A 23,253-nucleotide genomic window follows, 5' to 3' on the forward strand; every position below is an offset into this window, starting at 1 on the left:
ACGCTGCTGGGAGTTTTTTAATAGGCCTCTGCAAAGTTCCAGGGATCTGAAGGAGAGGATTGGCAAAACGATTCTGGGCAGGAGTGAAAGGAACAGGGTGGTCATTATGGGAGACTTTAACTTCCTAAACATTGACTGGAAATGCTGTAACTCTCGTACATCGGATGGATGAGTTTTCGTCCAATGCACGCAGGAGCGTTTCCCGACACGGTACGTCGAAGGGCCGACAAGAGGGGAGGCCACACTGGATCTGGTACTTGACAGTGAACCAGGCCAGGTGTTTGATTTAGTGGTAGATGAGCACTTTGGAGAGAGTGACCATAATTCGGTTACGTTTAGTTTCGCGATGGAGTGGGAGAGGAACATGCCACAGGGCAAGACTGACAGATGGGGGAAGGCAATTATAATTGGGCAAGACTTAGGAGGCAAAGAATGGGGTAGCAAAATGCAGGGGATGGGGACAATCGAAATGGGGAGCTGGTTTAAGTAACAGATATTGCGTGTCCTTGATAGGTACGTCCCTGTCAGGCAGGGGTCAGTGATAAGGTAGGGGAACCGTGGTTTACTAAAGAAATTGTATCTCGCGTTAGGCAGAAGAGCGAGGTTTATGTGATGTTGAGATGAGATGGATCAGTTGATGCGATGGAGAGTTACAGATGAGCAAGGAAGGATTTAAAGAGAGAGTTAAGAAGAGCAAGGAGGGGTCCTGAGCAGTCATTTGCAGGTAGAATAAAGGAGATCCGTAAAGTTTTCTTAAGGTATGTGAGGAATATAAGGATGACTGGGGTAGGAATAGGGCCAATCAAAGACAGAAGTGGCAAGTTGTGTGTGGACCGGGTAGAGATCGGAGAGGTGCTAAATGAATATTTCTCATCTGTTTTCACTGAGGAAGAGGAGAATATCATCGAGGAGACGACTGAGATACGTGCGATTAGACTTGAAAGGATTCAGGTTAGTAAGGAGGAGATGTTATCAATTCTAGAAGGTGTGAAGCTAGATAAATCCCCTGGGCCTGAGAGGATTTTTCCGAGAATTCTCTGGAAAGCTCGGGAGGAGGTGGCGGAGCCCTTGGCTTTGATCTTCGAGTCCTCATTGTCTGCAGGTTTAACACCAGAGGACTGGAGGATTGCAAATGTTGTGCCCTTGTTCAAGAAGGGCAGTAGAGATGAGCCAGGCAATTACAGCCAGTGAGCCTTACGTTGTTGCAGGAAAAGTTTTGGAAAGGGTTATAAGAGATAGGGTTAATAATCATCTCGGAAGCAACAATTTGATTGGAGAGAGTCAACATGGATTTGTCAAGGGCAGGTCGTGTCTCACAAACGTCATGGACATTTTGAGGAGGTGACCAAGCATGTGGATGAGAGAAGGCCAGTTGACGTAGTGTACGTGGACTTCAGTAAAGCCTTTGATAAGGTTCCACATGGTAGGCTATTGGAGAAAATACGGAGCCATGTGATTGAGGGAGATTTAGCAGTTTGGATTAGAAACTGGCTTTCGGTAAAAAGGCAACCAGTGGTGTTTGATGGAAAATATTCAGCCTGGAGTCCGGTTACTCGTGGTGTGCCTCAAGGATCTGTTTTTGGCCCACTGCTGTTTGTCATTTTTATAAATGACTTGGACGCAGGCATAGGTGGATGGGTTAGTGAGTTTGCAAATGACACTAAAGTCGGTGGAGTGGTGAACAATGAGCAAGAATGTCGCATGTTGCAGGGAGACTTGGATAAAGTGCAAAATTGGGCGGAAAGGTGGCAAATGGAGTTCAATGTGAGGTGATTCGCTTTGGGAGGAATAATAGGAAGGTACAATACTGGGCCAATGGAAAGATTCTTGGTTGTGCGGATGTGCAGAGGGACCTTGGCGTCCATGTACATAGATCTCTGCAAGTTGCCACCCATGTTGATAGTGCTGTGACGAAGGCATATGGTATGTTAGACTTTATCGGTAGAGGGATTGAGTTCCAGAGCCGTGATGTCATGCTGCAACTGCACAAAACGCTCGTGCGACCTGTTCTGGTCGCTCCATTGCGGGACAAATTCGGAAGCATTGGAAAAGGAGCAGAGGAGATTTACCAGGATGTTGCCTGGTCTGGAGTGAAGGTCTTATGAGAGAAGGCTGAGCGACTCGAGTCTGTCCTCATTGGAGAGAAGGCGGCGAAGAGGGCCTTTAATAGAAACATACAAAACGATCAGAGAAAGATGAGTCAGGGTGGACGGTGAGAGTCTTTTTCCTAGGATGATGATGTTGGCTTGTACGAGGGGGCTCAGCTACAAATTGAGGGGTGATGGATTGAAGACAGATGTCAGAGGCAGGCTCTTTACCCAGAGAGTGGTAAGGGCGTGGAATGCCCTGCCTGCCAATGCAGTTAACTCAGCCACATTCAGGGCATTTAAACAGTCCTTGGATAAGCATAGAGATGATGATGGGATAGTGTGAGGGAATGGGCTTAGATTAGTTCACAGGTTGGCGCAACATGGAGGGCCGAAGGACCTGTTCTGCACTGTATTTTTCTATGTTCACAGATGACACTAAAATGAGTGAGAGAATAAAGTCTGAAGAGGACAATGAAAATCTGTGGAAGGATGAAGAAAGTTAAAGTGAATGGACAAGGGTCTAGCAGATGGAGTCCAATGATGGTAGATGTGAGGGTATCCATTTTGGTAGCAATTATGGAAAAATGGAGTCTTGCTTAAATGGTGAAAAATTGTAGCATGCTGCTCCGCAGAGTGAGCTGGGCAGCCTTGTGTCTGAATCAGGTAGTTTGCAGATGCGGCTGGTAATTGAGACAGCAAATGGAATAGTGTCCTTCATTGCGAGAGTGATGCAGTTTAAAAATCGGGAGGGTATGCTACAGTTGTATAGGGTGCTGGTGAGGCTTGGTGTGGAGTAGTTTGTACAGTTTTAGTCTCCTCACTTGAGAAAGGATGTACTTGCACTGGAGGGGGTGCAAAGGAGGTTCACGAGGTTGATTCCAGAATTAAAAATGTTGCTGTATGGGGAGAGATGCGGTAGACTAGGATTGCAGTCACTGGAATTTAGAAGAATGAGGGGTGATCTAATAGAAACTTTCAAAATTATGAAACAAATGGATCGGAAATTGTTTCCACTGATGGGCGAAATTCCAACTCGGGGGCACAGCCTCAAAATAAGTGTGAACAGATTTAAAACTGAGTTGAGGATGAGCTTCTTCATCCAAAGGGTTGTGAATCTGTGGAATTCTCTGCCCACTGAAACAGTTGAGGTTCCCTTGTTGAATGTTTTGAAAGCCAAAACAGATAGATCTTTGAACAGGAAAGGAATTGAGGGTTCTGGTGAATGGGAGGGTAAGTGGAGCTGAGTCCGCAAAAAAGATCAGCGGAACGAGCTGGAAGAGACAGATGGCCTACTCCTGTTTTATTTCTTATGTCCGTATGTCCTTAGATTGCCATCCTTGTCATTCCTCCTTCCCTGGAATAGGCCAGTTCTGAACTGAAGAGTAGGTCTTTAAATAACTCCCACGTATCAAATGTTGACTTGTTCAATAAAAGCTCCTCCCAATTAATACTGCTCAGCTCCTACCTAACACTGATGTAATTTTCCCTCCCCCAATTTCGTCCCTTCCCACAAGGTCCTGATTATCCATGGCTGTCTTAAAATGTAAGGAGATGCGATCGCCCATTTCAGAAGCTCCTGCTTCACTGTTTTTCCCAAGTGGGAATCAGCTACAGGCTTTCTTGTTCCACGATGGGGGAGGAAATGGCCCAGTGGTATTATTGCTGGACTGTTAATTCAGAGACTGAGATAACATTCTGGGGACCTGTGTTCAAATTCCAGCACAGCAGATGGTGGAATTTGAATTCAATACAAAAGAAAATCATGAATTAAGAATATAATGATGACCATGAATTGATTGCCAAATGTCAGAAAAACTCACCTGGTTCACTGATGTGCTTTAGGGAAGGAAACTGCCACCCTTAGATGATCTGGCCTCCATGTGACTGCAGACCCACAGCAATATGATTGACTTTGAACTGTCCCCTGGGCAATTAGCGATGGACAATAAACACTGCGGAGCTAGTGATGTCCTCCTCCCATTAACAAATAAATAAAATTGGATTCTACATCTTCCGATCCAAGATCGTTTCTTGCTCTCAGACTAATTTCTTCGCTTACAGTCACTTTCCCTCCTGCCTGTCTTTTTGGAATGTCGTATAGCCCTGCGCTCTTAGCTCCAGTGTTGATCTCCTTGTAACCATGTCTTTGTAATAGCTATAAAATCATGCCCGTCAACCTAGAAATGTGCTTTAATTTGTTGATTTTGTTCTGAATACAATGAGCACGCAAGCAAAGAGCCATGAATTTAGCTTTATCACTTGATTTCACCTCTTGACACTATTTACAGCTGTTTTCTGTTTGTACATGCTGTGTTTTCCAGTACCACGCTGAGTATTGTTATCCCGATAGTTCTTTCGTATCAGTCCGTGTGTATTCCTGGGCGAATGTGCTCGTGTGGTCTCAGGAGTTGCGGAGGTCACGGCTCTGGGACAGCCATTTCATCGCCCGATGCTGCAGGTAAGAAGAAAAGAAAATCTCTTGCTCTGAGCTCTGCAAACCTGGGCAATGTCAAAAGGGAAACAAGGTCAAAAGAATTTCAACAAGAATCTCAAAATTAACTGCTGAATTCATATCAACATTACGGGGATCGCCCAACTTAGTGGCCAAAACATCCCACTTTCTATTCTTCACAAACAATCCAAAGGCTGAAGTATCCGTATCCCTCTTACCTTTTATGGTTTTTGAGCTGATTTCTTGTTTCTAACTTGTGCATATTTGTGGTGCCTTATGACTTCTTGCATTTAGCAATTGATAAACTCACTCTCTCAGGAGTTCAGGAGAAGCTAGTTTTCTAGAATCCCCAGTGTGGAAACAGGCCACTCAGTTCAACAAGCCCACAGCAACCCTCCAAAGAGCATCCCACCTAGACCCATCCCCATCCCCATTCCCCTACTCTATCCCTGTCAGCCTGCATTTCCCATGGCTAATGTACCTAACCTAGACATCCGTGGGCACTGTGGGTAATTCAGCATTGCCAATCCACCTAACCTGCACATCTCTGGACTGTGAGAGGAAACCAGAGCACCCAGCAGAAACCCACACAGACAAGGGGAGAATGTGCAAACTCCACACAGACAGTCATCCGAGGCTGGAATGGAACTCGGGTCCCTGGTGCTGTGAGGTAGCGTTACTAACTACTGAGTCACCGTGTTACCCTGAGTTATCTTGACTCCTTCTGAAACATAGGAAGGTATCCACAAGACAAAGATCCTTTTTAATCAGCTTAATTCGTACCAACTGAGGTGGATCTAGTTGGGTGTGTAAAGAAGGGGAGTCTTTCACGAGGGAACTTAACAATTTGGGAGACTCAGTCACCGAGGGAGCCTGACCCGAAGACTGGTCAAAACAATAATGATTGGATATGAATTAGTTGGAATGCAGCTGTTAACAGTAATCCTCCATCCCTATGTGGGAGAGATTTAACATTCAAAATCAAAACTGAAACTCTTGAACAAGTTAGTTCAAAACAGCCAGTTCTCTGATTGAGGTTGTGGACTTGCTCGCCGAGCTGGCTTCTTCTCATTCAGACGTTTCGTCACCATGATCGGTGACATCATGAGTACAGCCTCCAATGAAACGATGTTATTCTACTCTGTCTGGAATTGACACTGTCCAGTCTGTTACCATGAGTACTGTCATTTCCGGTTTTGATCTGTATGGGCTTGTATGTGGGGGTCCAATTGTATCTGTTGGTTGGTTGCATTATGGGTGGAGAATCACGCCTCTCAGAGGACACTGCGACAAGGTAACCGTAGTAGCCCAAGCCAAGCATAGACCCGCACAGGAATTCCGAGAGGCATGGTTCTGCACCCGTTCTCCAGCCTCACATTCTTGGTCTCTTCAGTCTGAATATGATGACTCAACCATATCCTTGATGACAAAGAATAGAGTCTTATTTCCCAAAATCTACAAACAGGACTGTCCAGACAGATCCATTTGTTCTAATGATATCATCTTCTGCTGGAGGGATTCCGAAATGTCTGCATTCTTCCTCAACTGAGCATTCCTTGCATTCGTGGTTGACAGAGCTGTCAGCCATGTCCATTGTGCTGCAGGGTTCCCAAGCGGAATATGAGTTGCTGTTCCTGCAACTTTGGGGTGGCATCATTTGTGGCACTGCAGGAGGCCCATGTTCAGTTTGGTTATGACTTTTGAGGAACGGATGGTCCCTTTGAGATTGAAATTCGAGAAAGATTTCAGGATTTTTTCATGTTCTTGTCTTTCTGTTATGCCCCTAGGAAAAAAGCAATGAAAGTGCCGTTAATTTTTTTGCATGGCGAGCTGCTGTATACGAACCGGTCTCACACCATTACCAACACCTTGCCCTTGTGAAGGCAGATATGGATCAGGTTCTCAAAGCTGATAGAAGATTGAAACCACTCTAATCCTGTGACGATGGTAAGTTTCCCTTCTTTAAAAAAAAATGCTTGCAGCTGAATTCGCATAATATAGAGCACAGTGGCTCTGGTTAACACCACTGTCTCAATTCCACCCTTTGATGACTTTCTGTGTGGAGTTTGCACATTCTCCATGTGCCTGCATGGGTTTTCTCCGGGTGCTCGAGTTTGCTCCCACAGTCAAAAGATGTGCAAGGTTTGTGGATTGGCCGTGCAAAATTTCCCAAGGTGTTCAGTGACGTGTAGGTTAGGTGAGTTATAGGTGGATGGTTCTGGGTGGGATGCTGTGAGGGGCAGTGTGGACATGTTGGGCTGACCGACCTGTTTCCACACTGTAAGGGTTCTCTGATTCATGATTCCATGATTTTACCGAGCGCAAAGGTACAATATTGACTCGTCATATTTGTCTCACCTCTTTACACATTGACAAGAAAGCTTTAATGTCAGTTTCTATGCATTTGCAACTTGTCTGCTGTCTCTGACAAGGCTGACTATATCTCCTTCTTAATGCACATCTCCTGTCCCCTAACACTGAGAGGTGACACTTGCTTTTCATTTAGTACAACCAATAAAACAATAGCCTCCATATTACATCCAGCGGCTTCTCTTAACACTCACACACTGTTCTTTTTTGCCTCCAGGTATTGACCACTCATCATTGCTAATTCCTCATCTCATCTCTCTCTCATGCGCGCTCTCTCTCTCATGCGCTCTCACTCTCTCGCTCTCTCTCACTCTCTCGCTCTCTCTCACTCTCTCGCTCTCTCTCACTCTCTCGCTCTCTCTCGCTCTCTCTCGCTCTCTCGCTCTCTCGCTCTCTCTCTCTCTCTCGCGCTCTCTCTCTCTCTCTCGCGCTCTCTCTCTCTCTCTCGCGCTCTCTCTCTCTCTCTCTCTCTCTCTCTCTCTCACTCTCTCTCACTCTCTCTCACTCTCTCTCACTCTCTCTCACTCTCTCTCACTCTCTCTCACTCTCTCTCACTCTCTCTCACTCTCTCTGTCTCTCTCTGTCTCTCTCTGTCTCTCTCTGTCTCTCTCTGTCTCTCTCTGTCTCTCTCTGTCTCTCTCTGTCTCTCTCTGTCTCTCTCTGTCTCTCTCTGTCTCTCTCTGTTTCTGTCTGCCTCTGCCTCTGCCTCTCTCTCTCTCTCTCTCTCTCTGTCTTTATCTCTCCTCTCCCTGTTCTCCCCCATCACTTCACTCACAGGCACCAACAGAGGCTCACAGTCACACTATGTTGCACATGCATATTCTGTCCCTCATGCACAAACACACTACACACACACTACCACAAGTCTCAAGTACACCCACACTACCACAAATCTCTCCCTCACACACTTAGGTTTGCAAATTCACTTGCTGTCAAGCTCACTCACACTTAGAGACACACTCACTCCCTCATGCATGCTGTAACACTCCCTTCTTGTGCTAACTCCCTTTCACACACTCTCAAGCACAGTCACTGGCACACACATTCTGTCGTGCGCACACACACACTTTCATGCACTGTCTTTGCACTCTTGAGCACAATCATATGCTCACCTCTCTCTTGCACACAGTCAATTTGATTTGAGTCAGAGATAATGGGAGCTGCAGATGCTGGAGAATCCAAGATAATAAAATGTGAGGCTGGATGAACACAGCAGGCCAAGCAGCATCTCTGATGAAGGGTCTTGGCCCGAAACGTCAGCTTTTGTGCTCCTGAGATGCTGCTTGGCCTGCTGTGTTCATCCAGCCTCACATTTTATTATCTTGATTTGAGTCACATGTGTCCAGGTACAGTGAAAAGTTTTCTTCTGCATGCAGTATAGACAGGTGATATCAAACAAGGCGCATTAGTGAAACGGAACATAGTGACAGCTGCAGAGAAGATGTACAGAGAGCAAGATCAAAATTAGATTTAAGCTTTTCAGTGTCCTATTCAGATGTCCAATAACAGCGGTGAAGAAGCTGTTCTTGAATCTTTTCACGCATGTATACAAACTTTTTTTACATCTTCCCTTCAGAAAAAGGGAGAAGAGAGTGTAATTGTGGAGTGAGAAGGGCCTTTGATTATGTCAGTTTCTTTCCCGAGGCAGCGGGAAGTAGAGGTGGAATCAACGAATGGAAGGCTGGTTTGCATGATGGACTATGCTGTGTTCATGACTCTGCAGTTTCTTGTGGTCTTAGGAAGAGCTGTTGCCAAACCATGCTGTGACATGCATCCAGATAGGATGCTTTCTCTGGTACATGAATGAAAGTTGACCTTGCGGACACTCCAAATTACCTTAGCCTGCTGGGGAAATAGAGACATTTAGTGTGCTTTTTTGCCCATTGCGACGATCTGGGTGGACCAGGAGAGATTGTTGGTGATCGACACTCTCAACTATCTCCACCTCAGCAACATCTCTCTCACTGTCTGATGCAGGCGCTCACACACTCACATTCTGTCACCTATTCTGTCTGTCTGTCTCTCCCTCTCTCCCTCATCGCCCATCTCTCTCTCTCGCCCATCTCTCTCTCTCGCGCTCTCTCGCTCTCTCCCTCATCGCCCGCTCTCTCTCTCTCTCGCGCGCTCTCAACTCATTGCTCAGTATTCCATGGTATCTGAATTGTTGGAAGAATTAACTTAGACTGAGCGTGGATTTTCTCCCAAATTAGTTATGACAAAGCAGAACCAATTCTGCCTGGAAGAAGAAAGGCAGGAGCCATAATAATTAGGGATTGTTTTGCTAGAGGAACCGTGCTGTGATATGCATCCAGATAGGATGCTTTCTGTGGTACATCAGTGAAAGTTGCCCTTGTGGGCACACGGAATTGCCTTAGCCTCCTGGGAAGTAGAGACAACGGTGTGCTTTTTTGCTCATTGCGATGATGTGGATGGACCAGTGAACTAATCTAAGCCCAAACCCCTACACGATCCCATTATCATCCATATGCTTATCCAAGGACTGTTGAAATGCCCCTAATGTGGCTGAGCTAACTGCATTGGCAGGCAGGGGGTTCCACATCCTTACCACTCTGAGTAACGAACCTGCCTCTATCTCAAATCTATTATCCCTCACTGTTTAGCTGTGCCCCCTCATACAAGCTGACGTCATCATCCTCGGAAAAAGACCCACACTGTACACCCTGTCTCATCCACTGATCATCTTGTATGTCTCTATTAAATCCCCTCTGAACCACCTTCTCTCCAATGAGTACAGACCCAAGTCCCTCAGCCTTTCTTCAGAAGACCTTCGCTCCGGACCAGGCAACATCTCCTCTGCACCTTTTCCAATGCTTCCACATCCTTCCTGTAATGGGGCGATCAGAACTGAACGCAATATTCCAAATGAGACCGCACCAGCTTTTTGGACAGTTGCTCTGGATCTCAATCCCACTGCCAATAAAACCTAAAACACCGTAAGCCTTCTTCACAGCACTATCAACCTGGATGGCAATTTTCAGGGATCGACATAGATGGACACCCTCTGCACAGCAACACTAGCAAGAATCTTTTCATTGACCCAATATTCTGCCTTCTTATTATTCATCCCAAAGTGAATCACCTCACATTCATCCGCATTGAACTCCATCTGCCACCTTTCCGCCCAATTCTGCAGTTCATCCAAGTCTACCTGTCACTTGCAACGTTCTTCCACATTGTCCACCACTCCACCGACTTGAGTGTCATCTGCAAACTTACTAACCGATCTACCAATGCCTCCGTCCAAGTCATTTATGAAAATGACAAACAGCAGTGGTCCCAAAACAGATCCTTGAGACAAACCAGTAGTAACCAGACTCCAGGCTGAATATTTTCTATCAACCACCACTGGTTGCCTCCTCAGCCAAAGCCAGTTTCTAATCCAACCTGCTAAATCTCCCTCAATTCCATGTCTCCATGTTTTCTCCAATAGCCTACCATGTGGAACCTTATCGAAGGCTTTACTGAAGTCCATGTCCACCACGTCAACTGCCCGACCCTCATCCACGTGCTTGGTCACCTTCCAAAATTACTCAATGAGGCTTGTGAGACACGACCTGCCCTTGACAAATCCATGTTGACTATCTCCCATCAAATTGGTGCTTGCTTGATGATGATAAATCCTATCTCTTATAATCCTTTCCAAAACTTTTCCTGCAACAGACGGAAGGCTCACTGGGTTTGTAATTACCTGGGTCATCTCTACTGCCCTCTTTGAACAAGGGCACAACATGTGCAACCCTCCAGCCTTCTGGTACTAAACCTGTAGACAATGAGGATTCAAAGATCAAGGCCAAAGGCTCCGCCGCCTGTTCCGTAGCCTCCCAGAGAATCTGAAAGTTTCGAAGGATGATGCGTTGTATCCGGAGGTTGGTGGGGTGGTACGTTAGGACGAGGGAGACTTTGTTTTGGTTGTTGTTGCGGGGTGGGGTGAGAGGGATTTGTTGCAGGAAATGCTGGAGACACGGTCGAGGGCGTTATCAACCACAGAGCGGGGCAAGTTGTGGTCCTTGAAAAATGAGGACATCTGAGATATACAGGAATAGAATACCTCATCCTGGGAGCGCAGATGCAGAGGCAAAGGAATGGGGAATAGGGGATGAATTGTTGCAGGAACATGGTGGGAGGAGGTGTAATCTTGGTAGCTGTGGGAATTGGTGGAGTTGAAATGGATATTTGTTTCTCAGTGGTTGGAAATAGAGTGGTCCAGGTAGGAGAGAGAGGTATCAGAGATTGTCCAGGTTAACTTCGAGTTCGGGAGGAAGGTGTTGGTGAAGCGGATGAACTGTTGGAGCCCCTTGTGGGAACACGAGGCGGTGCCGATACAGTCATCAATGTAACGGAGGAAGAGGTGGGGTTGAGGGCCAGTGTAGGTACGGAAGAGGGAGCGTTCCGTGTAACCTACAAAGAGGCAGGCATAGCTTGGGCCCATTTGGCTACCCTGGCCACCCCCTTTGTCTGTAGGAAGTGGGAGGAATTGAAAGAGAAACTGTTGAGGGTTGTTCAAGGACCGGAACTTGCCCCTCCTCAGTGGTCAAAAACGCCCTCGACCGTGTCACCCGCGTTTCCCACAACTCATCCCTCACACCCGCACCCCATAATAACTACCAAAACAGTGTCGTCCTCGCCCTCACGTACCACCCCAACAACATCCGGATTCAATGCGTCGTCCTCCGACCCTTCTGCCATCTGCAATCCGACCCCACCACCAAAGACATTTTTCCCACCACCCTTAGGTGACCCCCTTATCCGCTCCACACTCCCCTCTAGCACTCCCTACACCCAGCACTTTTCCCTGCATATCCATAAATGTTGTCATCACAACGTTTAAAATTCACTGGTCCCGATACCCCCCCCCCCCCCCTCACCCCCATCCCAGGCCCCAGGAAGAATTTCCTCGTCAAACAGATGTTTACCTGCACATCTGCTAATGTGGTAGACTGTATCCACTGTTGCCATTGTGGCCCCCTCTACATCGGGGAAACCAAACAGAGGTTTGGGGACCGCTTCACCTGTGCTCAGTTTGCACTAAAGAACTGCACCTCCCAGTCGCGAACTGTTTCGACTCTCCCTCCCAATCCTCAGGTGACATGTCCATCCTGGGCCTCCTGCAGTGCCACAACGATGCCACCTGAAGGTTGCAGGAGCAGCACCTCATATTGCGCTTGGGAACCCTGCACTCCATGGTATCAATGTGGACTTCACAAGCTTCAAAATCACCCCTCGCCCTCCCGCATCCCAAAACCAGCCCACCTATCCCATCCTGCCACCTCAAACCCCACCCCCATTTCCTACCTCCTAACCTCTTCCCGCCCCGGAGACCTGTTCGTCCTCCCCGGACTGGCCTATCCCCTCCCTCCCTCCCCACCTACACTCACCTCTGCTGGCTCCATCCCCACCTCTTTAACTTGTCTGTCTCCTCTCCACCTATCTTCTCCTCTATGCATCTTTGATCCGCCTCCCCCTCTCTCGCTATTTATTTCAGAACTCTCTCCCCCTCCCCCTTTTCTGATGAAAGGTCTCGGCCCAACGTGTCAGCTTTTGTGCTCCTCAGATGCTGCTTGGCCTGCTGTGTTCATCCAGCTGCACACTTTGTTATCTCTACATCTCTTAACAACCTCATGAGGTGAGTTCCAGAGCGAACTATGCAGGGTAGACTTTGGGTTTATCATTCTAACTTGCCAGCCCTGAAAGATGAAAGTTGGTTTGTGTTGGACGTTTGTCTCATAGCTATGAAAGATATCCTGAAAGGATTTTTCAAATCTTTTGTTGAGAATTGTACCCATTTAGTCACTAATCCTTTTCCTTCTTTAAAGTTTCCATGGTAGTGACAAATTTCAAATATCTGCAGAATTTTATTTGGCTTTGTATTGGTTCTCTGTGATTCTCTGTCAATGGCTCCGCGACCTGCCAGCTAATTACAGAATTTATCATTGATGTGCCTGTACCAAAATCTTTCGTCTTATACTATTTCTCCCAATTTCAGGAGAAAGTCCAGAGAGACCTTTTAAAGGAAAGGGGATTAGAAAGAAAATCTATCGATCAAAATCATGAATAGTTGATAAATTATTTGCATTCCATATTTCCAGAACCTGCCCCGGAAGAGAGAGCCCAGAGAATTGCCAAAGCTGTCCGCAAACAGTCAATAGAAGTGAAGGAAAATTGGGAACAACTGAAAATCCGTGCGAGCAACTGGCAGAAACAGGTGGAAAAGGCGTTGGAGAAACTTCAAGAACTGCAGAAAGTTCTGGATGATCTTGAGGCTCATGTGATAACAGCTGAGGGGGTCCACACTGATTGGCAACCTGTGAGTGACCTGCTTATTGACTCATTGCAGGATCACTTTGATAAAACCACAGTAAGTGCAATTACATTACACTTCACTTATGAACAGATGTAACCACAATGTTGTATCGAGACGATCAGTAATATGAGTACTTCAGTAATATTGATTGAATGGTTGTTAACTTAATTTGCAAATTAAAACTTAGTTGAGTATGCCTTCTGATGATATCACATCATTAATATTAGTATAGTTGAGGATTCTATTAGTCAGTGACATCAGCTGAGTTATCTGCTTGTTGCCATGTTATCAGGGTTCAAGGTAAAGTCTTAGCACGCCATTTGGCGACTCCTTAGAGAGAGACAACTGGTTATGATTTAACCTGAAGATCACCATGCCTCAGGGAAGTAGAGGGGTTGAGGCGAAGACCCTTTGTGGTCAGCTCACTGGTGTGGCAATTGAGCCCTCTCTGCAGGGCATCAGTCTGCATCACAAGCCAACTGAATTTGAATAGAGTTTAGGATTGGAGAGCCATCCATGCAATTATTTTTTTTGAATGAATGTTTCTCACTGGGACTGTCTCACCGGCAAACTTTTTAAAAGCCAGCTCAGCCATACAGGCGAGATCAGTTCCTGATCTCAGCTGAATTTTTTGACCTGGGGTGGGTCAGCGTTAGGAGTTCATTGATTGGAATGAATTCTCATTAAGTTAGCGAGAGGGATACTACACGTGAATAGATCGATGTTTTGAAAAGAGGATGAGATATGAGCCCAAGTTTAATTGATGTGGAAGACCAGCCACAATCATCATCGACAGTGGAGCAAGCTTGAGTGGCCATGCAACATTGTGCTGCCACTATTTGACTTGTTCTGTGGAAAGGAAGGAAAATGGTCCAAGTGTCAAAAATGCCGAAGACCACATCATTCTACAACCTCAAAATTTGATTGTGTTCAGCATATTATCACTCCTGGTACCCCTAAATCCTGGTCTATCATCTCAGCAGCTCGACTCTGCCCAAAAGCTGGTTACTTGTGACATTTTTGAGGGATCTTCCCAAGTCTGAAAATCATTTTTGTTTTTGTACAATCAAAGTTGGCCAGTGTGGAAGGAGGTCGTTTGGCATATCGTAGCTCTTTGAAATAACTCCCCAATTCGTCCCCCTCTGCTTGGCAATGACTTCAACCACTTATAAAATCTCTTTAATGGAGGGAAACTTTGAAGGCGTGTGATTGGAGTGTTAACGATCCCAGAATACAACTGAGCCTTATTAAGTTGTTAGTTCAGATGATCAAGAGCTTGATGAAAGAGGATTGTTTGAAAAAGTGCCTTAAAAGAGGAAATGTACAGAGGCTAAGAGGTGTAGGAAGTTAGCGAGTTTTGAGAGGATTTGTTGCTTGGGTTGAGGTTCTGGATGTGAGTTTGCTCGCTGAAGGTGTAGGAAGTCTCTTCTTGGGTTTGAAGCCGACACAATTAAATGTTTGGCAACTAGTAGTGGGCCGTTTAAAATCAAGAGTGGGCAAGAGGACATAATTAGACGAGTGCAGTTATCCTGAAGTATGGTTGGACTGGTGGAGATTACCAAAATAGCGATAGGCATAGCCAAGTAACGATTTGTAAACAAAAATGAGAATTTAATAAAATTACTGTTAATGGTATCAGTCAGGTGGAAAGTACAGAGAATAGGAATTGGTTCAAGTTGAGACTCAGGCAGTGGAGTTTTAGACGACCTCAAGTGTTCAATGGACAAATGTGGGTCTCCATCAGGGAATGCATTGGAATTGTCAGGTCCAGAAGTGAAGTAGTTCCAGGTGAAGGTTTCACTGCGAATGAGCCGAGACAAGAGACAGGTCGGCAGGATTGAAAAGATGTAAAGAGACAGCTTTAGGGATTGCATGAATGTGTGGTCGGACGTTCATCATGGGATAAACAAGATGCCAAGGTTGTGCTGAGACAAGTGTAATATTACATTGTTGCCAAGGCAGAGTAATGCAATCAGTAGGTCGTGAATAGAGATTGGTGTGGGGACCACAAAGTGGTCTTCCCAGTTTGAAATTGTTATCTCGACATAGTTGCGCAACTTTATGTTCTGTTCCAAAGGCATTACTGACAAGGAAACAGAAGTTAGCCATTTGTTTACTTGTCAATATATCTTGATTTTTCCACCATGTTCTCCAATTATTGACACAACATGTGCAGTGTACGAAGTGAACCGTTCAAACCTTGAAAGGAGATGTTAAAATTGTGGAATATGAAGTTAAATTTATTTTATTGAAAATTTAAATAAATTACATGAAGGTTTGACCAAGACTGCAAGGAATTCAATGGATCACCAGATGAATAAAACAAGCAGTAGTAAGGTGGTATTAGCTGGATGTTCCTGAAGAAAGAGAACGCAGCCAACCTTTCTTCCATCAGGGGGATTAATTGTGTGGTGTCAGACACAGTCGATGAAATCATTCCTTCTGTCTTTACTGTCTGACTAGACTATGGTTGTAATATTTCCTTTTTTAAGCGCTCAAGGTTAGACATACTTCACTTGACATTCTCATTTTATAAATTTTAAGAAGTTGACTTATTGTCAAGTCACGATAGGATTGAAAACACATTCTATAACTGTTTGAAGTCAGAAGTCACATAACACCAGCTTGTCGTCCAACAGGTTCATTTGAAATCACACAAGCTTTTGGAGTGCAGCCCCTTCATCAGGTGCAGTTAGTGAGGTGACCACAGAGAGAGACAGCTTATCAGCAGAGAGATCAAATGATCATAGAATTGGCGTGAGTGGAGTGTCAGATAATAACTCTATGCAGGTACCAAGAGTGTTAGAGGCAAGTAAAGCGTTTATAAAGTCCATGTCAGTGCTGTGTTGTCATGATAATCAGGCAACGCAACAGGAATGTACAAAAGGTGACATCTCAGGTCAGACTCTGACTTGTAGTTTCGAGGCTTGTGTTCAGAATCTGTCTTAGAGTTTTAACCTTTATTTCAAAAGCAAGAATTTATAAGATACCACACTGACTGTAACTACAAGTTGTGTGTTTCTTCAACAAAATATCTGCAAACCAACAAACATCCTGGATGAAGACTTATTATCTGACACTCCACTCACACCAGTTGTATGATGTTTTGATCTGTCTGCTTATCAATTGTGTGACTGTGTGTTTTCCTCCCTGACCGCACCTGATGAAGGGACTGCACTCCCAAAGCTTGTGTGATTTCAAATAAACCTGTCAGATTATAACCTGATGTCATGTGACTTCTGACTTTGTCTATCCTAGTCCAACACCAGCACCTCCACATTATAACTGTTTGGAACCAAGTCAGTGCAACAGGTACATATCGAACATTTGACTTCAGAAGAATGCCGAGTGCTGAAAAGTTCATGAATAACCAAGGATTTCTTCATTCTGCCATCTATCGTAACATGCTGCGTCTCACAGTCACAATGAAAGGATGGCCACTTCAATTTAGCAGGGCCAAGAACAGTTATGGACATTTTTAGCATGGGAGGAGGCCATTCAACTTATTTTAACTGTCCCAGCTCTCTCCCAGCGCAACAAAATTAATCCTTCTCTCGAACTCATTCCACATATTTCACAGAATTGAAATATACAGGTACATACTGAAGAGATTTTAACATCAAGTGAGCAGTTCTCACACTTCACCTTGTCACTAAAAATGGAAAACGTGACTTACAAGGAGTGGGTCTTTATTTTGTTCTGTTTTGATGATGAAGCAGATGCAAGTCCAAGTGCTGGAACTGGCGTCTTGAACTTAGCAACTGTTCAATGTGTATAAAATGAATTCTGTGCACATCTACTAAAAGCAGTTTTATGGAAGGAAAAGGCACCAAAGAAGATTTGGTGTATTGTGCTTGATGCTATTATACGCCAACCTGTGAAAACAGAACTCTACAACTGTGAGTGTTGAGTTCTGAGAGGGTGCTATCTTGTTTGAATGTACATTGCTAAGCCTAGGCCTATTTTCCCAACAGCAAAATTGGTAATCCAGCAAGAAATGGATATTTCTCACATTTGTTGGCTGTAAGTGTCTGTTTAAAGTTTGAGTACAGTTTCCTTATATACAGGTGCTTAACCTGCTTTTACAGTTGGAACATTTGTTGTGCCAATGAAAATTTTTTGAATGGTTTCACCTCCAATTTTCCTCTTTATACATATTTGGTATTTTTTTCAGGGTCAGGACTATCTTCAAAATCTGAGATTGGGTTTTGAAAGACAGCAGCCTTTGTTTTGGAGAGATAATGGGAACTGCAGATGCTGGAGAATGCGAGATAACAACGTGTGGAGCTGGATGAAGACAGCAGGCCAAGCAGCATCTGAGGTGCACAAAAGCTGACGTTTCGGGCCGAGAACCTTCTTCAGAAAATGGGGAGGGGGTGCGGGTTCTGAAATAAATAGGGAGAGAGGGGGAGGCGGATGGAAGATGGATGGAGGAGAAGATAGGTGGAGAGGAGAGTATGGGTAGGGAGGCAGGGAGGGGATAGGTCAGTCTGGGGAGGCCGGACAGGTCAAGGGAGCGGGATGAGGGGAAATAGGGGTGCGGTATGAGGTGGGAGGGGTGATGGGTGAGAGGAAGAATAGGTTAGGGAGGCGGGGACGAGCTGGGCTGGTTTTGGGATGCAGTGGCAGGACAGGAGATTTGGAAGCTTGTGAAATCCACACTGATAGCATTGGGCTGCAGGGTTCCCAAGCAGAATATGATTTGCTGTTCCTGCAACCTTGGGGTGGCGTCATTATGGCACTGCAGGAGGCCCAGGTTGGACATGTCCTCTCGGGAATGGGAGGGGGAGTTGAAATGGTTAGTGACTGGGAGGTGCAGTTGTTTCTTGCAAACTGAGCGTAGGTGTTCTGAAAAGCGGTCCCCAAGCCTCTGCATCGTTTCCCCAATGTAGAGGAAGCCACAACGGGGACAGCGGATGTTTTGGATATTTCTTAAGCATTGATTTTCATTCAGAGTTGGTTGGATTTTGCTGAAGCAATAGACATAACTCACCATGACGTAGACAATGTCAGAGTTAATGTTTCGCGTCCTGTGACCCTTCCTCAGATCTCACTCTTCACTGATGCTGCCAGACCTGCTGAGCTTTTCCAGCAAGTTCTGCTTTTGTTGCTGATTTACAGTGCCCACAGTTCTTTTGTTTTTTACGACACAGACAAAACTTGATCTCTGCAGGAAGCATGATGCTGCATTCTCCAACTTTCCTGCCTTTTTGTAATATAATATTGTCGTTTTAGGACAGAAGTGGCTTTTTTTGTTTGTTTTAACTTCCGCACATACTTTCTATGCAGGTTAAAAGTCTACACCTTTTCAGTTCTCTGCTGCATAACGAAGACTTGGAACAATTTTTTTTTATAAAGTAGAAAATCAGTGTGGTTTGTTTTCCAAAATGTGATTTGTAAGTGCAACACTTAACAGTGTGTTCATCAAACTATTGTTTCCTTTGATCTTTGTGTTGCAGAAAGTTCTAGAATCATTTCATATGTATTTTTCTTGATATATTTTAGCAGCTTTCCTGGAGCAAGTCTGTTTTCCTTCGGATGAGACGACTTTCAGACATACTCCCTTCATTATGAGATTTAATTGCGGTAAAATGAGGAGGATTTTTATTCACTGAGACACACATGACTATATGTTGAAAGCATTGGAAAAAGCGTTCTGTTCGGACTGTCATGTTATCTGGTGTTTGTACCAGGCTTTCCGATGAAATGCAAGTGATTAAGGATGCTACTGATGCCACATGTTATTACAAGAGGAAATGAACATACAAGTAAGGATTTTATGCCACATTTATACATAGCATGGGCCATGCAGCATGGATGCAGTGACTGAGTGAAATGGGATGCAGTGACTGAGTGAAATGGGATGCATTGACTGAGTGAAATGGGATGCATTGACTGAGTGAAATGGGATGCATTGACTGAGTGAAATGGGATGCAGTGACTGAGTGAAATGGGATGCAGTGACTGAGTGAAATGGGATGCAGTGACTGAGTGAAATGGGATGCCGTGACTGAGTGAAATGGGATGCAGTGACTGAGTGAAATGGGATGCAGTGACTGAGTGAAATGGGATGCAGTGACTGAGTGAAATGGGACGCAGTGACTGAGTGAAATGGGACGCAGTGACTGAGTGAAATGGGACGCAGTGACTGAGTGAAATGGGACGCAGTGACTGAGTGAAATGGGACGCAGTGACTGAGTGAAATGGGACGCAGTGACTGAGTGAAATGGGACGCAGTGACTGAGTGAAGTGGGACGCAGTGACTGAGTGAAATGGGACGCAGTGACTGAGTGAAATGGGACGCAGTGACTGAGTGAAATGGGACGCAGTGACTGAGTGAAATGGGACGCAGTGACTGAGTGAAATGCTCACAGCGAATTGCCCCCTCCATCCTGACCCGCTCACAGCGACTTGCCCCTGCAGTCCTGTCCCAATCACAAGGACTTGCCCTCTCCGTCCTTACCCGCTCACAGTGACTTGCCCCTGCAGTCCTGACCCCCTCACAGTGACCTGCCCCCTCACTCCTGACCCGCTCTACTTTGAGGAAACCAAGCAGAGGCTTGGGGACCGCTTTGCAGAACACCTCCACTCGGTTCGCAACAAACAACTGCACCTCCCAGTCGCGAACCATTTTAACTCCCCCTCCCATTCCTTAGACGACATGTCCATCATGGGCCTCCTGCAGTGCCACAAGAATGCCACCCGAAGGTTGCAAGAACAGCAACTCATAATCCGTTTGGGGACCCTGCAACCCAATGGTATCCATGTGGACTTCACCAGCTTCAAAATCTCCCCTTCCCCAACTGCATCCCAAAACCAGCCCAGTTCTTCCCCTCCCCCTACTGCATCACAAAACCAGCCCAGCTGTTCCCTTCCCCCGACTGCATCCCAAAACCAGCCCAGCCTGTCTCCACCTCCCTAACATGTTGTTCCTCTCACCCATCCCTTCCTCCCACCTCAAGCCACACCTCATCCTGCCTCCTTGACCTGTCTGTCTTCCCTGGACTGACCTATGCCCTCCCTACCTCCTCACCTGTACTCTCCTCTCTACCTATCTTGTTTTCTCTCCATCTTCGGTCCGCATCCCCCCCCTCCCTATTTATTCCAGTTCCCTCTCCCATCCCCCTCTCTGATGAAGGGTCTAGGCCCGAAATGTCAGCTTTTGTGCTCCTGAGATGCTGCTTGGCCTGCTGTGTTCATCCAGCTCCACACTTTATGTTGGATTCTCCAGCATCTGCAGTTCCCATTATCAGTGGCATTTTCCTCTTCATCGAAGTTTGTGCAAAAGCAACACGATATGGGGCGGCACGGTGGCTCAGCGGTTAGCACTGCAGCCTCACAGCACTGGGGACCCAGGTTCAATTCCAGCCTCAGACAACTGTCTGTGTGGAATTTGCACCTTGTCCCTGTGTCTGCGTGGGTTTCCACCAGGTGCTCCGGTCTCCTCCCACAGTCCAAAGATGTGCACGCTAGGTGGATTGGCAATGCTAAATTGCCCGTAGTGTTCAGGGGCGTGGGTCTGGGTGGGATGCTCCAAGGTTTGGTGTGCACTTGTTGGGCCAAAGGGCCTGTATCCACACTGTAGGGAATCTAAACAAACCTGTTCCCACATCTCCATGTTATAACCCTGCTGATCACTGCACACAGAGATGTTTGATAACAAAAGGATAACAATAATATTCAAACCTAGTGCTGGAGATGTATTTTAAATACACGGAGGCCAGTGTCGATCTCCAATTCAACTTTTATTTACAAATGAACTGTCTTCAACTTTAGCACTGCCTCATTCAGAGATAGTTGACAGGGTGTCAGCATCTCTGATGCTCACACCTCTTATCTGTCAGCCAGGGCTCCCTGATTTGGGCTGTTAATATGGAACAATCAGGCAACTCATATTCTGTGAGGTTCAACTGGCCGACCTGGTCACAAACCAGTGCGGTGTGTTCATCGAAAATCAAACGTACTAGAAAGATACCATTCCATACCAGTGTAAAGGAAGGCATGAGGCTAAACTGGGGAGGGAAGGGAACTGCTTATTGGGGGTGGCCCAGAGAGTAAAAGAAAATCGAATGGGAAGAAGACCATTTGAGACTGAGGGAGAGAGATGTAATTGCCTGAATGAGGCATTCCAATTGCGAAATGGATTTTAGTGTGTACACCATGTTCAGTTTCCCCGATCTTAATCTGTACTCCTCTTTAAATCATTAGTATCTGAAATTTCTGTATCATTTCCAAATGTTCTGTCTCTAATGTTATGCTGTTGGAGTTGGTTGAACTGCAGAGATATTATTTATTTGCACAAATGTGTTCAGTGAAATGAGTTGCATGCTATTTATGTATTATTCTTCCTGATTCTATTGTACGCATACAAATTAAAGTTAGTTCCACTTTTGAACAACAAACTGCTTTTAGATGTCTGATGTATCTCATTTGCCTGCCACTTACTCTCGTTGATGAGTTGTGTTTCTGTTTGGTGAAGAAATATGAATGAGCTGGAGCACTAATGGCAATGCCCAATGTGGTGATCTTCCAACATTGTAGCTGGAAGGTGGGGCAGGAAGGGGGATGGGTTTCACAAGAACTATCACAGAGGGAAATGCAGAGACAGGTGATGTATGTGGCAGCACCGAGACAGTGAGGAGAATGAAATGCAATGAAAGGGGAATCTGGCTGTAGTCTCAAAGGCACGGGCTGAATGGAAGAGGACAGAAAGGATTCACTCAGAGGAAGAGAAGATCAGACTAGACTGACTGTGAAACAGGCAGTAATCATTGGCAAGTTACTGATAGGAGGGTGAATCAATCGGGCTCACTTTAAGACTGTTTACAGTTACCATATAGTTTGTGGGAGATGTGTAGATCAGGCCAGGCTCATAGAGAAACGCTTCCCGGAGTAATTAACATGGAGACCCCACTGGGAAAGAGTGAGGGGTTGGCCGTCCTGCTTCCATTGCTGCTGGTGATGTCCAGGCCAGTCATTCTGGCCAGAGACTTCAGCTGCATCATCGGCACGAATGAACAATATGGAGGGTATGACAGTGAACTGGACTCGACGTCCCGATTTCTGATGGAAACGGTTAAAGTTGCCAAGCTGCATAACATCTTCAGCACCCCTGCAGACTGAGCATAGAGTAGAAACGCCTGGTCATAGCCAGACGGGTCTATCCACCCATTGGATAGATTTCCTGTTTGCGCCCACACGTCCTCGATCATATCCATTGAAGTCAAGCCGGTGTTCTTCTCTGACTGCTGACTGTCACCTACAGGATGACCAGCGGGCTGGCAAGGGAACATGGAAGCTGACCCCAGAAAAACATTAAGAAGCTCAAAAGAGAGCACACAGGGTGGAGAACGATGAAGACCCTTTTTGTACTTGGTGGGAGGCAGTCAAAGCGAACACCAAGAAGTTCTTTGTCCTGAAAAGTGTTCAGAAGGTGAGAGAGAGTTGGGCAAAACTGTTCAAACTCCAGAAACCCGTGCAAAACCTACTCTTACTCCAGACAATCGGGTCAATGTCACGAAGGAGCCCCAGGAGGTGTGGAGGCAGGAAGCCCCACTCTCTGCCTTGGAGGCCTCCAAGATAATCTTGCGGTTCAGGGTCTGCACTGTGGAGCAAGAGAGAATAACAGTCAGAGACAGACAGCACTGAAACAGACCGTTTGGTCCAACTTGTTCATGCTGACTCATAGAACATAGAACATAGAACAGTACAGCACAGAACAGGCCCTTCAGCCCACAATGTTGTGCCGACTCGATATCCTAAATAAATGTAGTCCCATTTGCCAGCATTTGGCCCATATCCCTCTGAACTCTTCCTATTCATTTTCCCATTCAGATGGCTTTTAAATGTTGAAATTGTACCAGCTTCCAGTCCTCTCTCTAGCAGCTCATTTCATACATACACCACCCTCTGCATGAAAATAATGTACCTTAAATCCCTTTTAGATCTTTCCCCTGTTACTTTAAACCTCTGCCCTCCAGTTATGGACTCTCCCACCCCAGGGAACAGACAATGTCTAT

At 45.8% G+C, this 23,253-nt stretch overlaps 1 protein-coding gene across 3 annotated transcripts in view; it reads left to right on the forward strand.

The window, feature by feature from the left end:
* Positions 1 to 19,190, forward strand: part of LOC132206952 (uncharacterized) — a 259,139-nt gene extending 239,949 nt beyond the window's left edge. Inside the window, exons 4-8 of one of the 3 annotated variants that reach the window (XM_059642063.1) lie at positions 4,412 to 4,548; positions 6,330 to 6,489; positions 13,020 to 13,288; positions 17,409 to 17,555; positions 18,743 to 19,190. In XM_059642063.1, coding sequence (XP_059498046.1) covers positions 4,412 to 4,548; positions 6,330 to 6,423 — 231 coding nt within the window. In that variant the 3' untranslated portion in view covers positions 6,424 to 6,489; positions 13,020 to 13,288; positions 17,409 to 17,555; positions 18,743 to 19,190. Of the gene's footprint in view, positions 1 to 4,411; positions 4,549 to 6,329; positions 6,490 to 13,019; positions 13,289 to 17,408; positions 17,556 to 18,739 lie in introns of all 3 variants that reach the window. The other 2 variants (XM_059642062.1, XM_059642064.1) reach the window with 2 other exon arrangements.
* Positions 19,191 to 23,253: the final 4,063 nt, after the last annotated feature.

This window comes from Stegostoma tigrinum, chromosome 44, assembly GCF_030684315.1.
Source record: "Stegostoma tigrinum isolate sSteTig4 chromosome 44, sSteTig4.hap1, whole genome shotgun sequence".
Taxonomy (NCBI): Eukaryota; Metazoa; Chordata; class Chondrichthyes; order Orectolobiformes; family Stegostomatidae; genus Stegostoma; species Stegostoma tigrinum.